Source organism: Aristolochia californica, unplaced genomic scaffold (assembly GCF_029961685.1).
Source record: "Aristolochia californica isolate CCGP_79_NKW_82.1479 unplaced genomic scaffold, dmAriCali1.0.hap1 SCAF_15, whole genome shotgun sequence".
NCBI lineage: Eukaryota > Viridiplantae > Streptophyta > Magnoliopsida > Piperales > Aristolochiaceae > Aristolochia > Aristolochia californica.
In genome coordinates this window covers 18,753,482-18,771,153 of record NW_027181826.1, presented here as the reverse complement: position 1 = coordinate 18,771,153, position 17,672 = coordinate 18,753,482, and the positions used below count along the sequence as shown (strand labels likewise).

At 37.6% G+C, this 17,672-nt stretch overlaps 2 protein-coding genes and 1 pseudogene across 5 annotated transcripts in view; 1 reads left to right on the top strand and 2 right to left on the bottom strand.

Moving 5' to 3' along the window:
• Nucleotides 1-3,109: 3,109 nt before the first annotated feature.
• Nucleotides 3,110-3,941, top strand: LOC137951190 (putative UDP-rhamnose:rhamnosyltransferase 1; annotated as a pseudogene).
• Nucleotides 3,942-4,336: 395 nt separating this feature from the next.
• On the bottom strand, nt 4,337-8,435 carry LOC137951860 (uncharacterized). The gene is made up of 6 exons (XM_068798815.1): nt 8,115-8,435; nt 7,142-7,248; nt 5,864-6,684; nt 5,443-5,563; nt 5,014-5,327; nt 4,337-4,683 (listed from the first exon to the last, which is right to left on the bottom strand). Exons 1-6 carry the CDS (start codon nt 8,401-8,403, stop codon nt 4,560-4,562), a joined length of 1,776 nt encoding a protein of 591 aa, XP_068654916.1. The 5' UTR covers nt 8,404-8,435; the 3' UTR covers nt 4,337-4,559.
• Nucleotides 8,436-9,178: 743 nt separating this feature from the next.
• The window catches only part of LOC137951332 (protein SABRE-like), a 51,793-nt gene continuing 43,299 nt past the window's right edge, over nt 9,179-17,672 (bottom strand). For 2 of the 4 annotated variants that reach the window (XM_068797920.1, XM_068797922.1), the window contains 10 exons: nt 15,997-16,255; nt 15,043-15,267; nt 14,485-14,624; nt 12,599-12,671; nt 12,237-12,338; nt 11,948-12,145; nt 11,067-11,414; nt 10,819-10,986; nt 9,936-10,317; nt 9,179-9,718 (listed from right to left, as the gene is read on the bottom strand). In XM_068797920.1, coding sequence (XP_068654021.1) covers nt 9,609-9,718; nt 9,936-10,317; nt 10,819-10,986; nt 11,067-11,414; nt 11,948-12,145; nt 12,237-12,338; nt 12,599-12,671; nt 14,485-14,624; nt 15,043-15,267; nt 15,997-16,255 — 2,005 coding nt within the window. In that variant the 3' untranslated portion in view covers nt 9,179-9,608. Of the gene's footprint in view, nt 9,719-9,935; nt 10,318-10,818; nt 10,987-11,066; nt 11,470-11,947; nt 12,146-12,236; nt 12,339-12,598; nt 12,672-14,484; nt 14,625-15,042; nt 15,268-15,996; nt 16,256-17,672 lie in introns of those variants that run through there. The other 2 variants (XM_068797921.1, XM_068797923.1) reach the window with 2 other exon arrangements.

Below are 17,672 nucleotides of genomic sequence, written 5' to 3'. Positions count from 1 at the left end.
AATTGGGTATAAAGGTGGCATCGAATCCAACTGAATCCGAACCTTGTTCAAGCCAAGCCGACCCTAGCCTCAAACCTAAAATTGCAATCGAACTCGAGGCTGATAATTTTAACTGAGTCCGAGCTTAACCTATATTTAATACTCTATATAAAATATATGTCAAATAAATTATACATAAAATTATGCATACATTTTAAAAAAATAATGATAGAGGAGGTTCAGGATTGAATTTCAATAATGGATTAAAACGCACCAATATTAATCTTTTTTACTCTAAATGTTGTTTAACTTGTTTTGTCATTTTAGAATTTGGCCATAAATTTACTATGGCCTCCTTAGTACCCCTGCTTGAAACTTATATTTTAGGAAAAACTAGAAATGTTTTTCCTATGATACATATTTTTAACTAAACTTTTAAATAAAATCCTAATACTATTAGTGACTTATTAGAAAATTATAAGAAATATTTTAAAATTTTCTTAGGAAAGTTAAATGGACTTCTTATTGCCTCTTCTAGGGAAATAAATAAAAATTAATAATCAATCTGATATATTACTATATTTATCGATAAATTTCTAATCAAATAAAATGTCAAACACAAAATTGCAATAAAAATTGCCTCATGCTAAAAGTATTACAACATCAACTGTCAAATACTTATTCAAAAATTTTCTATACAATTTTCTAACCCATCTTGGCAGAAAAATCTTACTTAGATAATTAAAATGTGTATTAAAATGTTTACAAAACACATGAGACACTAATAGTCCCTAGAAACTTATTTCTATTAAAATGTATTTTCAATTTCTTCAAGAGCCATGAGGAAGGAGAGTTTAAGAAAAAAAAAAACATTTCACTTTATGATCTCGCACGTGCGAAATCATTTTCGTTGTGTGTGTGTGTGTGTGGGGGGGGGGGGGGGGGGGGGGTATGTCTCCCGTGAACTTAAGTATTCTGCTGAGACGACGCGGAGGAAGGGGGTTACGACGCCAGTGTCATCGAGGATGATGACTACGATGGAGGAGGTAGTGACGGAAGCGGCAACAACGGAAACAGAGGCGAAGGTGAGGGGAGGAAGAAATCGAATGGCCGACGAGCAGCTGTCGACGACGATAGAGGCGGCGACAACAGCGGACGGGAGGGGCTCGACGGTGACGAGGGGAGGAAGAATTCCCCCCCCCCCCCCCTCTCCTGCTCCCGACTCAGCTCGTTAACGAGCTGACTTACGAGTCGTCGAGCCAAACCTGGATTCGGTCGAGTTCGGCTCGTTAATTTAAACGACCCGATTCCCGATCTCGAGCTCAAGAGATACCGAATTGAATCGAGCCAAACTCGAGCCGACTCGATTCGAAGCCACCCCTACCTAGAAGAACTAGAAGTTTTACAATCAATTTTCTATCACCTTACACTAAGCAGGGGTTAGTCCACAATGAACTTGAAATGAAGTGAATAATTTAATTCATCTTAAATGAATTAATTCAATTTCAACTCATCCTTGGGTGTTAGTGTAGACGAGCTCAAGTGTATTGGAAAACAAATTCCAGTGTTAATGCCCCCAAATGAAAAGTATGATATAAACAAGAGAATGAGTAACCTTTTATAATATACTTAAATATAACATATACCTAAACAAATAATTAACCATAATAAACATGGTTACTACACTTATAAGTGATTTAATGTGTAATATTAAAATATATTAATATCCTAATTAATGAAAAAAATATATTACATTACTTAATGATTATAATTTATTATAAATTAATACAATAATTACGTGTGATTAGAATAAATTATTAAAAATAAGTAAATAAATATTGTTCAGACAAAGGTTCATTCACCACAGGCACAATTAGTCCACAACGAACTTGAATTGAAGTGAAATGAATTGATTCAACTTCAACTCATCTTTGGGTGTTAGTGTAAACAAGTTCAAGTGGGGGAAAATAGACTCCAGTGTTAGTGCCCCTAAATGAAAAATATGATATAAATAAGAGAATGAGTAACCTTTTATAATATACTTAAATAGAATATATACCTAAACATATAATTAACCAAAATAAATATGGTTACTACACTTTATAAGTGATTTAACGTGTAGTATTAGAATATATTAATATCTTAATTAAGAAAAACTATATTATATTACTTAATGATTATAGTTTATTATAAATTAAAAAAATAATTACATGTGACTAGAATAAATTATTTAAAATAAATGAAAATTTTAAAAATAACATCAGCGAATATAATAAATAAATAAATAATTTTGTAATAACATAAGATATAGTTTAACATTAAAATTCACTATTTTAATACAAAATAAAAAAATACATAATAAATAAATAAATTAATTAATTTATCAATAACATAATATATATTTTACATATTATTAATTAATAATATATTAACAAAAAATGAAAAACTAATGGTTTAATTAATTGGATAATTAAACCAATTATGAAGATGGTTTAATTTTTCCTAACTTACGAAAAATTAAACATCGTCTTCTCGCGAGTTATCTTCCTCAACGGTGGGCCAGCGGGCAACGGCGACAGAGGCGACGCTCCGACGGTACGCCGAGAGGGAGAAAAGAGGGAGGCCGAGAGAGAAGAGAAGTCGGGAGGCCGGCCTCCTGTGCTCTGCGACGGAGGTCGAGAGGGAGAGGAGAGGGAGGCCGAGAGGAGGGAAGATGGCCGACCAGAGGGGGGGGGGGGGGAGGAAGAGAGGGAGGCTGTGAGATAAGAGAAGCCGGGAGGCCGAGAGGCTCGGCCTCCCGTGCTCTACAACGAAGGTTGAGAGGGAGAGGAAGAAGAGAAGCAACGCGACGTGAGCGAGGAAAGTCAGGTAGGAATCAACTTTCCAGGCAAAATGAAACGGTATAATCTTACTTCAATTCAATTCTTTTTACACTAAAGGCTATTTTTTTATGAACTAGGTAATGTGGGGAAAATTCATTCTGGACTAACTTATAAAGAAACGGTATCTTCCACAAAAGCCGAGCAGATGGGACGCTCAGAGAAGTGGATAGAATGTTTAAGATTCAGGGCTAAAAACTATTTCATTGTGTTGCTTCCATGGCTGGTGCTCGGCCCAGCAAAAAGACTGCATGTCTGCATGTAAAAGGTCGAGGCTTGCAGCAAAAGGACTGCATGTATCTTTCAGCTGTACCCACAGAAATATCAAACGGTTGCCACCCATTCCTCCGAATTTGGAGTCACGGTTGAGTCTCGTGACGATTCCTCTACCCCAAGTGGAAGGTCTGCAGCAAAGATCAGAAGCCACCATTGATCTCCCAGTAGAACAGGTTCCCTTCCTGAAGATTACTTATGATGCATTAAACCCTTCTGTTGGAAAGCTTCTCGAAGAGATGCTACCAGATTTGATCATCTGTGATTTTGTTTCGTTTTGGGTTCCAGAGATAGCAGCAAAATATGGAGTTTTATCTGCTTGCTTCAGCGTTTTTTCGGCTGCTACACTCATTTGGAGGACCACCGGCAGAACTAAAGACTGGTTCCAAGAAAGACAACCTGTAGATCTCATGGTCTCCCCAGACTGGTTCTCGTTTCCCCTCCACAGTAGTCCACCAAGGCAATCGAGCAAGAATAAACTATATGCAAGTTTGAATGTCCCTCATGAATCTGGCAAGACAAATGACCAAGGGATGGCATAAACTATTGAAGGCTGTGATTTCATCACCTTAAGAAGCTGCAGGGAGTTTGAAGGAGAATATGTTGGTGTTGTTGAGAAACCCTACAGAACCCGTTTTACCAATAGGCTTGCTTCCACCGCCAACAGAGGGGCTTTCGGAAAACGATGGTAAAAGAGATTCGGGAAATTGATTGAGTACTTTCGATTGGCTGGATAAGAAAACCCTCAAGTCTGTAGTTTTTGTTGGGTTCGAAAATGAATACAAAATCACAAGAGATCAGGATGCATGAATTGGCCTTTGGGTTAAGAGCTCTATGAGCTACCCTTTCTATGGGTACTTGACAATGCCTCAAGGGACTTGGATATCCTGCCTCAACGATTTGGGACACGGATTGCCCACAGAGGTATAGTGTGCCCATCATAGCAGACCAAGGGCTTAGTAGATAGGTAGCATTAGAGGTTGAAAGGGGGGACGATGGTGTTTCCTTTACTAGGCATGCGATTTGCCAAGCGTAAGAAACATTCCAGCAGGAGAGCGCACGGTAAATGAGAGCTATTGTGGCTAACCAGGAACTTCTTGACGGCTACATACATCCAAGAGGAAGAAGCATCTCTTCAAAGAAAGATTTCGCAAAATAAGTAGACTTGTATTTAGAATTCCAAAACACGAGTGCGAGTACAAGTATGAAAGAATATTAATACTTATATAAATTAGAATAACGTCCACACTGAAATAGCACTTTGATCTATCACTGCTAGTGTTAGCTTGCTGTTGACTTACCTGCATCAAACAATAGTGAGCTTGCCTACACGGGATGGAACCACCACTACAAAGTGAAAAACAAACAAACAAATAAAAGCAGCAGATTTTTTATTCAATAGATATTGACAAGCAAGAATCCATCTATCTATTTGGAAGGAGATGTCAATCTATTATGATCATCTGAATCATGCTTTGATGATGTATCGCCACCCATCAATTCCTGGAAGCCTTCCACTTTCACAGGCTGCGGCCTTGCATTAAACATGCCCCTACACCATCATCAGTAACAAGATAAAAAATTCTTATTTTAGGACAGTCACTGTAGAAGGTAAATAAATAACTGTCACTGCAGAAGTAACCCAGAGTAAATAAAAAAATGTTTAAAAAACAGAAAGTTGTGAGTCCTAATTAAACCCATCCATAGCTAAGAACATGTTAATTACAACATATGCGTCTATCATGCCACCCAAATGAGGAGAGAACTGCATCAAGGTCTACTACTAGGGACACATAGATATCAGAAAAGAAAATTGTTAAGTGAGGCGTTGCCACGTGAGTTAAAACAAAAAAGGAACAATGTGAAAGAAGTAAAATCTTACTGCTGCTGCATTTGAGGAACTTGAAGAGATGCCAGCTGCTTAAACTGATGCCCAGATTGAGCCTGATGATTTGCTAAAGGCATCTGTTGCTGTCTAAACTGAAATTGCTGTCTGTTGATGGAAGCAAGTGTACTACTATCCATCGGTATTTCGGAAGGGTTTTCAATTTTGACTTCCATCATGGGTCTGTCTCTCTCAGAATTCATAACAGTTGATCCTCTTGGAGTGGATGGTTGCCGTTTTCGTAATTTATCCCACTGTTGTTGTTGAAAAGCCAAGTTCTGTGGGTGAAGCATATGCATTTGCCTTTGGATCTGCACCACAGATCATGCAGTAATTTTCAAAATGAGGGAAAGAATTCTTGAATTTGTGTAAGATGAGATCAGGATAGAATGGAAATTATACAGCAATCAACAATAGTACCCTTACTTGTTGTGCTTGCAGGAGAGGGTTCTGATGTTGAACCTGAAGTCCACGAGCTTGTTGCTGCGTTTGAAGGGAAACAACTCTTGCACCATCTTTCAAATGTTCTGCTAGAGCTCCAAAGTTTCTAATGCAAGTATAACAAAAAATATTAGCCATGCTCAAAACAAAGTTTTAATGCTAAATTTTGCAACTAGTCAAGCTGAGTAAAGTGGCTAATTAGAGATCCCCAGTCTTATAATCACTTTACTGTTGATGACACAGTTGTCACCAAACTAGTGACAAATAATAAACAAGAAAGTTTCAATTCAAACTTGTAGAAAATCCGGTTTCCATCATCTCGTACTAAGAGATTATGGTACCATAAAAGTTACATTACAAAAGAAAATTAGAGATAATTCTGACTTTGATTAGCAACTCAACTTACCCATATCCCACGGTTTGGAGGAACATTTTAATAAGTTCAATGGCTGAACATTGCTTTCTATAATTGTCACTCAGGACCTTCAATGTCCGGCCCAGTTTTCCAACGTGACAGCAGAGAAATTGAGAAAGAACTTCTATTGAAGCTTCTGTTGCTCCTTCCAGCCCAACACTTGCCAACACACGAGCTATAACTTTATGGGTCATTTGGGTAGCTTGCTCTTGGCTAAGAGATTTTTGCTTTCCTTCCAATCCTTTCTTCCCCATACATTTGCTTCTGCCAACATCAATTCTAAGGTACTCTGGCTTTATACCGAATCTTTCAATCATTGCCGCACCCCGACTAGTCATAGGGGGCAAGTTATCAAGAACACCATAAAATTCCAACTTCTGGTAGTTTTCCTGTCTTTTAGCAGGGCCAAGGGCACTATCAGGGACGCAATTGGATGGAAACATCACTTCAGGGAGGAGACAAATCTCTTCCTCATCTGAATTATTCACACCGGGAACAACATTTGGGGTCACGTGAGATCCATTCTCCAACACAGCTTTGTTAAAACCCAAGTCCTCCTTAAATGCTTGTCGGCTTCTCTTATGTCTCTCAAAGAGTCTCAAGTACTGGGACATCCCTTCTGGAGTTCGTTTAAGAGATTCTTGGTCCCTAGGTGGGAATATGAACTGTTTATTATTTCTGTACTTCTCAATGGACTGGTCATACCATGTTTCCCGCAATTCAGGCTCACTATATCTTGACCCAACATTAGAAGCTCGATCAAAAGAATGTTCATTAAGTCTAGGAGGACTGAAGGGTGCCCTGGACTGTGTCTGCATCACCCATCATCGGTATCAGCAAGTCATTCGCAGAAGAAGAATGAAGAATAGAGTATACGCAGACATGATATTTCCAAATTCTCAGATAGCTTTGAATCATTAGTCTTAATGTCCATTAAATTTCATAGAAATATGGCAAATAATGGTGCAGTTAGTGAGTTTTAAGACCATCAGTCCGTCCTGCTCTCAGCCTTGCAGTCATAGGTTATGAGCTGCTTGTTGTAGATATACATAGTTAAAAGAGTCGAGAATTCTGTCACAAAGACCACCGCAATAAAAAACGCAGTACCGTGAAAATGAAATACCACAAAAAATTAAGCTAAGAAAACTACCAGATGTCATGAAAATTTATCATAATAAATTAAAACAGCCTACTACATCTACCTAAGCAAATGATAGATCAATATATTCAACTTGGCAACGAAGAAAATCAATTATAATCTAACCAGACCTTAGAATGCAATGAATTGGGTTGAATGGGACCCTCGTGATGCTGGATCCCATCATTTAAGTCACCTTCCAAGGGAAAATAGATATCACCTCCATGCAATTGCAGATCTGTAGGAATGAAATAGTAAGGAACTAACCAAATATAGCTAAATCAGACTACCCAACAAGGAAGATGAAAAGCTCTTTCACATGAGAAGCTATAATGAAGAAAGGAAAGAGAAGTCAATAAAGTCTAATCTCCTCAACAGAAGAAAACACAAAATGCTATTTGAAAATTACAACTTATGGCTGACATTTGATGGGTCTATTAAACCAATGGGTCTTTAGTCAAAGTAATGACCTGAATTTGAAGCTGATACGAATGAATAATTTCATGAAGAATGGTAAAAGTATAACGGATATAAATCGAAGACAGCAAAGTGAATCCCACTAGAGAGAAGATGAGTTATCTGCACAAGTTGTTGACAGGCTACACTGAGTGCAGAGAGTTTGCCACCCCCTAGCTGACCTAGGAACACGAAACTACCAGCAGAATAGGAAAGACAACATGTCAGCGTCTTCTGGCTAACAATGTTAAGAAGTGCCCAGGAGGACCTCTATTACATGTCAATTGGCAGCACACTATTTTGATTTGGGCTCCAATCATTTGTATTTATCTTTGCAATCAGCCGGTGCTTTAAAAGTTTGACATTGATTCCGCTTCAAGTAAACTTGAATCTTACAACTTTAGGACAGCGACGCAAAACCCCTTCGGTAACAGGAGAAACGCAAAAAATGGGTGTTTCTAGGTTACCATTTCGTACTAACTCCACAAATTAGTTTCTCATTCTTGTTCATCTGGCAATGACTGATTCGCTGCTGAGCAGGTTATTACGCAATTAAGAAATATAAGTGATCTTAAAATTCAAAGCTGAAGACTAAATATAAAAGCAAAAAGTTGCCAAAACCCTAAAGGAGACAAAAAGAGGGATTACAAGCAGGATTGATATTCGATGGAACAGCAGGTGAGGAGGAATCTGAGCGAAGGAAAAGAGAAACAGTAGCTTTATCGTAAATGAGTGCTCGTGCCCGAAGTTGGAGGTGAACTTGAGCGCGAGTCTTCGACTCGTCGGTCCTCATGAAAGATTCCCATAGCGAAGGAGACGAAAGAAAAGGCGCGAAGGCGGAGTAAGTAGAGTCCCCAAGCCAGGATCGCCAGACCCCGCACTGTTCGAGCTTCCGAGCGAGTTCGAAGCCTCGACCGTCGTCGCCGAGCAGCGCCATCGACGGAGAAACCTGAGCACAAAGTGACCCGATCCCTGTAGAGGCAAGGATTGCCGGGAGGAACCCAAGTCTCCTCAAAAGGGACAGGAAGGTGATCGTGGCCGTCAGATAGGATAAACCAGCTCTTGATCACACTCACCTCGTACTTCTATTTTTTTTAAAAAATTATTTATAAAAGATTTTATTCTGTTTTGCAATGCAATCACAAGCATTATAATTAATTTCCTCTGGTATTATCACATATGCAGGATAATTAAATTGGTCAAAGAAAAAATATATTTGATTTTTTTTTTTTTTTTGGACTCACGAAGAACAATGAAGTAGGTCTCGTAAAATATACATAAAAAACTATAAAATTTCAATATGGTATCCACGTCATTACCCGTTACTAAACTCGTGTTATAACCGGTTGAACCAGGTTCAAATCGGACTCGGTCCCATGTCTAGGTCAATAAAAAGTATGACTTGAACTCACCAAAGGAAAACAAAGGGAAGGGGCTGCTTATTCTTCTCGTTATTTGTCTTCCATATCAAATAACAACCTATTTCATATATGTTTATAGGTTCATTCATGAAAGAGAAGGAGATGAGGGATTTTTATTCTTCAAAGGGACATTAAGGATGACATTGTGATATGAAAGAGACTGCTTGATTGGGGAATTAGGCCTTCCCTACAAAGATGTACCCTATACCCTGATTACTTCTTGACGAACTGTGACACGCACGTCCACATACAGAATTCAAATGGCAAGGAGAGAAAAAGAGAGATACTTTTCCTTGGCTTTTATTTCCTTTCTCAACATAAAATATGCTTACAAAAAATATGGAATGCTTGAGACCCAAGTTTTCCAGCTTGTACCAGGGAGGGGGGCAAAACAATTTACAGCATATAAATAATCTAAACGAACACGGGAAGCTTTTCTCATGATTGCATACTTAAAAATATCATATAGCTCTCGGCAACAGTCTCGGCCCGTAAACGCTTCCACTGGCTGCCCACTATGGGATCATAAATCCATGCATTTTATTCAAAATTACCCTACAACCATCTTGCTTCTTCGTAGATGGTTGCTAGGTTAACAAATTAAATTAGTATATATCCTTTTCTCCTCATATCAACCAATCTGTACAAACCAACGCAGATTTCAACATGGACTCTGTGCAGCGCCATTCTGCCATAACCTCTGATAAGCTCTAGTTGAAAATTAATCATGGAATTCCTCGTATGGGGAAGACTCACTAGATGAATCACTTTGGTATGGGCTCGTCTCCCCTGGAGATGACGGAAGTGAGTCTCTTTGCTGAGATGAGGCACCTGAAACACAAGAAGGTGTTCAACAAGATTACAAGCAGGCTGCTGATGTTATTTTGAGAAAATATTGATGCAAGTTTTCAAAAAGACAAATTCCTAGGACCGATTTCTCCAGATAGTGGGTACATGCAAAGTTGTGGTGTATATAAATAAGAAACAGCATCCGAAGCAACCATTTTGAGTTCCAGAAAATAAAATAAAAAAAACTTCTTGATCCAACCTTTTTGAGCTCTTGATCTGAACTTCTTTGTATGCCTTCTGATAAGCCTCTTAGCCTTCGTTATTGTGAGTTGCCTAGCAAATGGAGAGAAATCAGCTTCACTTTCACTCCATTCACCATGGAACTCACTGTCTGCATCACCCCTCATAGTCCGCAGCACAAAAGCCTTTGCCTTTCGACGTTGTGAGTTAAACAATCCCCTTATTGAAGTCACAAATCCATCCCCTGCTCCATCACTTGGTCTCTTAAGCCAAGATATAGGGTACTGATCAGATTTCCCACCCTGACCACCATCACTGTCACTTAAGTTAAGGTCGCTGTCAGGAACAATTGGCCCATTGGTTTCCTTATGGCTGTGTGACTTGTCTTTAAACTTTTTACCCTACACAAACAGAAAGAAAGATGCAAATAAGTTATCACTCGTAGCATCACTTAATGAGTCCAACCTCTTTAGTATAATGCTATGGAACATAAAGCAAATCAGGTAAGAAAGAAGTGAACCCAAATGAAAGAACATAAATTGGTTCCCAAGGAAATGGATTGTTACTATTGTAATGAAGTAATTTACGTTAAGCACAAGCCAATCATTGCAGTATTCAAGTGATCCATTTGGCCAATCTTGAAGGATAACTATCCAAATGAGAAAAAAGAGACCGTGGTTGGAATAATGGACGAGCAATTCCAACCAGATATAATCAAGAGACCAACAAAGGAACCAATCTGCAATAACAAGTCTCAGTTCTAAGCAGCCTAACAAGCTACAACTGCTCCCAAATGGATTGAGAAACTAGCTTAAGATCAGAACAAACGTTTCATAAGCATTCAGGCTTCTAAAAAGCAACAAAAAAGTTTACCAGCAAAGTCACTTATGTATGTCACTTGCCTGCATGCCAGTTACTGACTTAAGAACTCCCCAGATAATATGCTTCTTAACACGTGAAAAGAGCTTCCTCCAGGTGCCTGTGAACTCAACATGATGAAACGTATCCATCAAGAGTCTCAAATCACTGACTGCAAATCTTGATCCCTCGTAAGTTACAAGTAATTCAACCTAAAAAATCGTCAGCAAGATAAGCACCACTGAACAACATGATCCATACAGCATTTGATATGATGAGGAAAACGGCACACCTGACTTATCTTGATATTATGAAATTCCCTCATCTTTCTTTGTCGGGATCTCTTGTCATCTTGAGATTTCACAACCTTCTTCTCTTCATGGGAAGAACGACCAGATTTGACAGGTTTGCAATATTTTGATTTATTTTTGGGGGCTTCCTCACTAACAACAAGCTGATTCTCTGATGCTAAATTCAATGGACCACTTTTTGTCGAAGAGATTGATGACAGCACCAATTCATTAGCTATAGACTCAGCTACATTTTCTTCCCATGTTCTGTCAAATGAAGACGTTCGCCGGAGCTCAGAGGGATTTGACCCACAGATCATGTTTGTTTTTATCTTAGGCAACTTTGCTCCCTGCAGTAAGGAGCAATTGAAAAAGTGTTGAATAAAGTAATCTCAACTTTGCTCCCTGCAGTAAGGAACAATAGAAAAAGCGTTGAATTAAGTTACCTCATTTTTCTAATAAAATTAGTTATTTAGACCTACTTTTATAGGACGATAATGTCACTTACGGATGAGGATGGAACATCTAAACTTGAATTGAAAACATTTTGCTAAAAAGGTTTTAAGTTTGGACAGTGGCCAATCTGACCAAAGAATTCCACATGCAAGTTGACTAAAAATGAAGGAAAACTCCAAATAACATCACTGCAAGCATCCTTAAGAAGGAAAAAAAAAAGGCAGTGGAACTTGCAGATAGTGGAGAGTTTCAAATTGATGCCTCCTTGGAGTCAATAAATCTTGCAGGTGTTGCCATTGTAACATTCCAAAGGAGGACAGCTTGAATTTCAAAATTGATATGGATGCCAGGTTAATTCTAATATTAACAGCTGAATTTGGACCTCCGGAAACAAAATCAGTATAAGTTGCATTATTGTTCAACTTACTTGGGAAGTATCAACATGACCAGCAGATTGGTTGGCACCGGCTGTACTAGTGGATACTGCAGAACCAGTCAAGTTGGACTGGACCTCACATTCTTTTGAGCGGCTGCTTAAGGCAGATGGTTCAGCCATAGCAGCTATCTTTCTTACACGTCTTAACCCTGCCCTAAGCCCTGCAGTTGTTGAAACTTTCCATAATTCCTGTGTCCGTACAGGGGAAAAAATAGTCACTAGAAGGCACAAAAATAGACAGATTAGAACCTAAAAGCACAACCAAAACCATAAGGCTTACCTGCCGTCTCTGTGAATCCTGTTCTTCTTCAGGAAAGAAGTACCCCCACATCATTCTGTACATTGTTTCAGTCAAGTGTATCTTTAAAGGGTAAATCTCTACCTGGAAAGTGAAAATAAAATTCATTGATAGCATGCCACATGACAGCAGAACTGAGCAAGAACAAGAGTAAAATCATCATATACCAAGAGGAAACTAGTGAACTCTAGTAAATAACAACACACTCGTTCTTTTTCTCTAATTCATTAAACACTTATAGTTTAGTTAAATGAAATATAAAATATGTTTTTAACCTATCAAAAGAGTTATGAAGTATAAAAAGTTACCAAATATCCAAAATGAACAAATGACAGAAAAATAACCTGAAAAAGTTCAAGAGGAGAATTCCCTTCTTTTGGAGCTCCCTGTTTAGCATCCACACGGAGCATGACGTTTCTGCAGTCAAAAATTTTATACAAAGGCTAAGATTACAAGTACAGTTGAATCCTATAAAGCACCATCGTTCTAGTTCATACACATATGCAAACTCCCAAAGTTGACCCATTCAATCCTTCATAAAACATGCTAAAGTGGAGTCCACACTACAGTTCTTCACTTAAAATCAAAATTTAATTTTGAAAATAACATTAATTCTTTTCTATTTATTTACAGTGACACAGTTTGAGTATTACAATAAACCTAAAGAAATTAGGAATGTTTGAAATAGATAAAACTTTAATTAAAGTCTGGGTGCATCTTATATAAAGGTTGAATCCCACTGAAAGTAGTAGAGTTAGGATCATATGCCTTAAACAAAGTCCATAGATTAATGATTCTGGGGTTGGAAAGCAAACTCAACCTCTCTTCTTCATCTGTTCCTCTTTGCTGGTTTTCTGCTCTGTCGTCTCACCTGTCCTCGACTATGGGATTCTAAATTCAATAAGACACTATACCAGTACAATCAGCAACTGAACCCAATTGAACCAGAACCAGACATGCCACCGGTTCAATAACAGGCCTGGCTTTTGCAACATGGTTGTATCAAGTTGACATAACTTGGGCTACTAAACAGAACCAAGCTCTATAGGGTAGCATATCTTTCTGAAAATTATAGATAAAACAGTTCTTTTTGTTGCAACTAAGTTTTCTTCTCCAAAAACTAGAAAACATTTTGGGGTTACTACTCATGAGGAGCCTCTATGCACTTGTTCATTCATGTCATCATCAGTTTACACCTGTGCTCAAGAACATAAACTTCTGTTTGCAGATAAACATAGGAAGATTTTTAAAAAGGTACCTCAAAAACATTGGGGACCTTTTCCATGAAAAAATTGAAAATAAATTTCAGCCACAAAGCTTCCAAAAGATCTAAGAGAAGATTCCAAGATGCAGTGACAGGATCATATAAAAATCACTCCGAATCTATCCTGGTGGCTGCAGCAAATTATCTCCTTCACAGAGAGAGTATCAATTATGGCAAAACTGCATCATTCAGGCCATTCCACCTCTTGCATCTGCTTTGCCCCTACTGCAAAGGATTGTATTTACATTGAACCGAATCCAAGCTGCTGAAGAACCTTCCACTAAAAAAATAAATGCTTTATCCTATTTCCTGTATTTTGATGTTTTCTACTTGTTCCATTTTCCTTCTAAAGGCCCTCTGCAGATATTCTGCATTCTATCTTTCCCTTTAATGATACTCTCATAACACTAACAACACAAAAAAAAAGGGAACCAATTGTGTTACTTATTGAGACAACCTCCTTTGTAGACAGCTACATCTTGAAACAAATTCCAGTGTGGAAAGGGAGAGAGAGAAACCAAAAAAAATCTCCCACTTGGAAATGCATTTATAAACTCCAGTTACTAGGAAGAAGAATCACTCTTGCAATGCATCCAATCTTGCTCATGAATAAATTAAATGGCACCCAGCAGGTGCTCAGATGAATTCAGTTCCTACATTGAAGTGGGAAAGTGTTCTCAAACTGAAAAAAACAGAGAGAGTTGGGAATCTTCCGAGAGAGAGAGAATATCATTTTCTATTTTTTCTTTTTCTTAAAAGATGAAAAAGAGTTCCTAAATGCCTTTTGAGGCCATTACTACCTAATACTAATAAAAATTCCCTTGGATTATCCAAAGCCGTTCATTTCGAGACGTAAGTACACAAGCAATAAAGACCAAAAAGAGGAAGTTACAACAGAAACGCAACTAATCTCAGTATTCTTTTTTTTTTTTTTTTTTTGAAATGAACTAATCTCAGTATTCTTACTTTCCCCATTCAGGAGGAGGATTCCAGGCTGATAACAGCATGTCGCATTTGGCATTAGGCAGGCAGTTCCTCACAACAAAGGATTTAGTTGTGAACTGAGCAACACCAATATCTTTGTAATCCCGATCAAAATCATAAATCTGATCAGTAAAAAGAACTGCATCAGAAAAAGCTTAATATAACCAAGTTTCTTGCATAGTCCAGGCAAAAAATTTATTTCCTAAATTTCATATAATGCACGGCAGGAGGGGCATTTTGATTGCCTTGACAGATTAAGGTTGACCATGAATGCCACCTCTCCCACATTTTATCATAACAAGCATAAAATCCCATGAGTGAGGTTCATCAAGATTTATTTGGAGAATTTATTAGAAAGACAGACAGAAGAGAACACTAAAAGCAATGTTTATCAGCATCACCAAGACCAAATATTTTACATTAAAAAAAGATATGACCAGGCATGCCAAAGTCCAGATGCACATATCTATTCTGACAAACAAATATCACTAAACTGGAAGACAGGAGAAAGTTCCTCCTGATTGCAGTGTTGTTGCTCACCATGTTATTTATCTCAGCTTCAGCAAAAGGTTTGCCATCTGCCAGCATGCCCCAGACAACTTTGTCAATTCTTAGAGAAATCCTCATTGCACATGAAGGGCTTTTATTTTTCTCCTTTTCCATCAATCTTAATTGTGCAGCTTTCTGTAAAGCTGTCCTTAACAATGCAGATGCTGCCTTTCTCGATTTTTGTTTGTTCCCAAGCTCTTTCTTTAACCCTTGGACCTACAACATCGATCATGGTAAATATAAGAGAACTCCATGTCTATTTCAACAAGAAAGCACCAAAAACCAAAAGGTTAAGAATATAAAGCCCCAAATAAGAAGCAACACATGCTTTGTAAGCAATTGAAGGAAAGGATTTGAGATGCTAACTTTGAAGTTCAGACTGAAAATATGATCTTAGCTTCATGTTTTTATCAGATGCCATGTCAATCAGGTGTTTTATGAATAAATTATGACTCAACTAAAAGATTAAAGACAACCTTTGATCACCGTATTAGGGCTTTCACTTGCCAATTTGAGACTCATACTAGTTCATTAGACAATTTTAGGAAGTAACTGTAGGTCCTTCAGGCAGTATTTTCTGTAATTTCTGTTTACTCAGTACAATATAATATTTCTATCCGAAATTCAACAAAATAAGAGATAAAACAGCAAGAACAAAAGCCTACCAAACAAGCAGTTAAATCATGCCATCCTCAACTTCTAACTTATGACATCAACACCATTCATAGCCTAGATAAATGGAAAAAAAACTATAAAAGATTATCCACATCTCTTGTGAACAGTATATCCTTCATTTAAGCCAAAAAAATTACCAGTGACAGTGGACATAAATACAGGTTTTCCAGCCCTCATTCCTTCATATTCTTTCCACAGAAACTTTTGCTCAAAACATGCAACATATTTAAACCTTTAAGAGCAGAAAGAAAGCAAAATAGTAGTACTTACCAGGGTAATTATTCCACCACTTATCATCCACAAATCACCACTCCTTTCTGGAAACAGGCTTGGGTCTACCGAAAAGTCTTTAAGAACTGAAAGGGTCCTAATGTCATCAAGAAGCAACCTTCTCTCTCTTTCTGCTTGTTCGAGGTTGATTTTTGCAAGTTCTACCTCTTCAACTCCATCTGGGACCACCTCATCTGCCTCCTCTCCAACATCTTCATCATCATCATCAGAAGCATAGGAGAGACTACTTTTCCGACGCCTAGAGAAAATGCAATTGAACTGTTTAGGTAAATTAGAAAACCACATTAGCAAATTGTCCATGTAGAACCAGAGAAACTTTTTGCATGCACAAACCTGATACTACACTGAGTAGAGTATAATCAACAGTAAAATATGAAAAACGTCCATTCATATTGAACCTTCATAGTTTCTGATTCAAGAACCTCTGTTGGAGTATACGTAAATAAAGTAGGGAAGAAGAGAACTCCTTGAATGAAAAGAAGCATTTGCAGTATGGAATTTTTCAATAAAATTGATTGCACTGTTAGAGTTCCACTCTAACTAGGAAAGCAAGGTAATATACGTTTATAAATAGAAGAGAGGTCAACTGGAAATATGTTCGACCACCCTTCACTCCTTCACACTCAAATTTCCTATGATCACTTGATTTCCAAATCTAACATGGTATCAAGGCCTCAATCCTGAGATGGCAAACAAAAGAATTAGACAAATGACGATGATGACGAAGGAAGACCTGGTTTCTCATCCACCAAAGTCCTATTCTGTTTCTGATTAGATTGATCCAGGAAGCTCTTTGTTCATGTTCTTAGCTGCGATCAATCAGAAATAGTTGATTTCGAGTTTTTGACATCTTTCAATCATTTTCAACATATTTTTTCACTTCAAGCATTTTTCAATTCAAATTGGGACTCCATATATGTACTCCCTTGTTTGAGGAAGAGTTATAAGAGGTATTGATGAAGTTTAATTCAATAAACCATTTGACAATTGCAAATTTCAAGCAGTCATTAACAACCAAGAATGTGTGAAGAATTGTGAGATAAGGTGCAGGGCGAGGTCAACTCTACTCAATATGTCTGTTCGTAGATTCTGCAAGTTATCCTTTTATTTATTTATTTATTTTTTTGAGAAGAAATCATCTTTTTGTGGCAAGCTAAGCAGCAATTTGTCACAAACTTTGACATCTATGATCCAATACAACAACTTGAAGGGAAGTGTTGAAATATAGTACACAAATACAGTAGAGAAGAATAAGAAAATGCGTTATATTAAAAGCAGTCATTGTAGTTGCAGAATTTGTTGCTCAAGTTGATTGTACTATTAGAATTCCACTTTGAGTAGGAAACCACTATAATTTACATATATAAATAGAAGATAAGGGGTCAAAAAGAAGTATCTTTGACAACCCTTCTCTCTTTCACTCTCAGATTTCCTATTGTGCCCTCTAATTTCCATATCTAACTTTTAAGAAAGCAAAAACAAGAACATAAGCACTCCTATATAACATATTTAGAAATCAATATACTCTGAAAGTTTTTTTTTTTTTTTTTTTGAAATGTTACTTTGAAAGTTGAACTAATGTGATTCTACCCATGAGACAGTCACTGCTTTCAGCAACAGTTAAGGGACTACAATAGCCTCAGTGACACAGATTT

Excerpts from the sequence above, each read along its gene's own strand:
- LOC137951860 (XM_068798815.1), bottom strand. The coding sequence starts at position 8,403 with ATGGCGCTGCTCGGCGACGACGGTCGAGGCTTCGAACTCGCTCGGAAG. Across the intron at positions 6,685-7,141 it reads CCAATTCATTGCATTCTAAG|ACACAGTCCAGGGCACCCTT; the intron begins GTCTGGTTAGAT and ends TGGGTGATGCAG. Across the intron at positions 5,328-5,442 it reads CTCTCCTGCAAGCACAACAA|ATCCAAAGGCAAATGCATAT; the intron begins GTAAGGGTACTA and ends TCTGTGGTGCAG.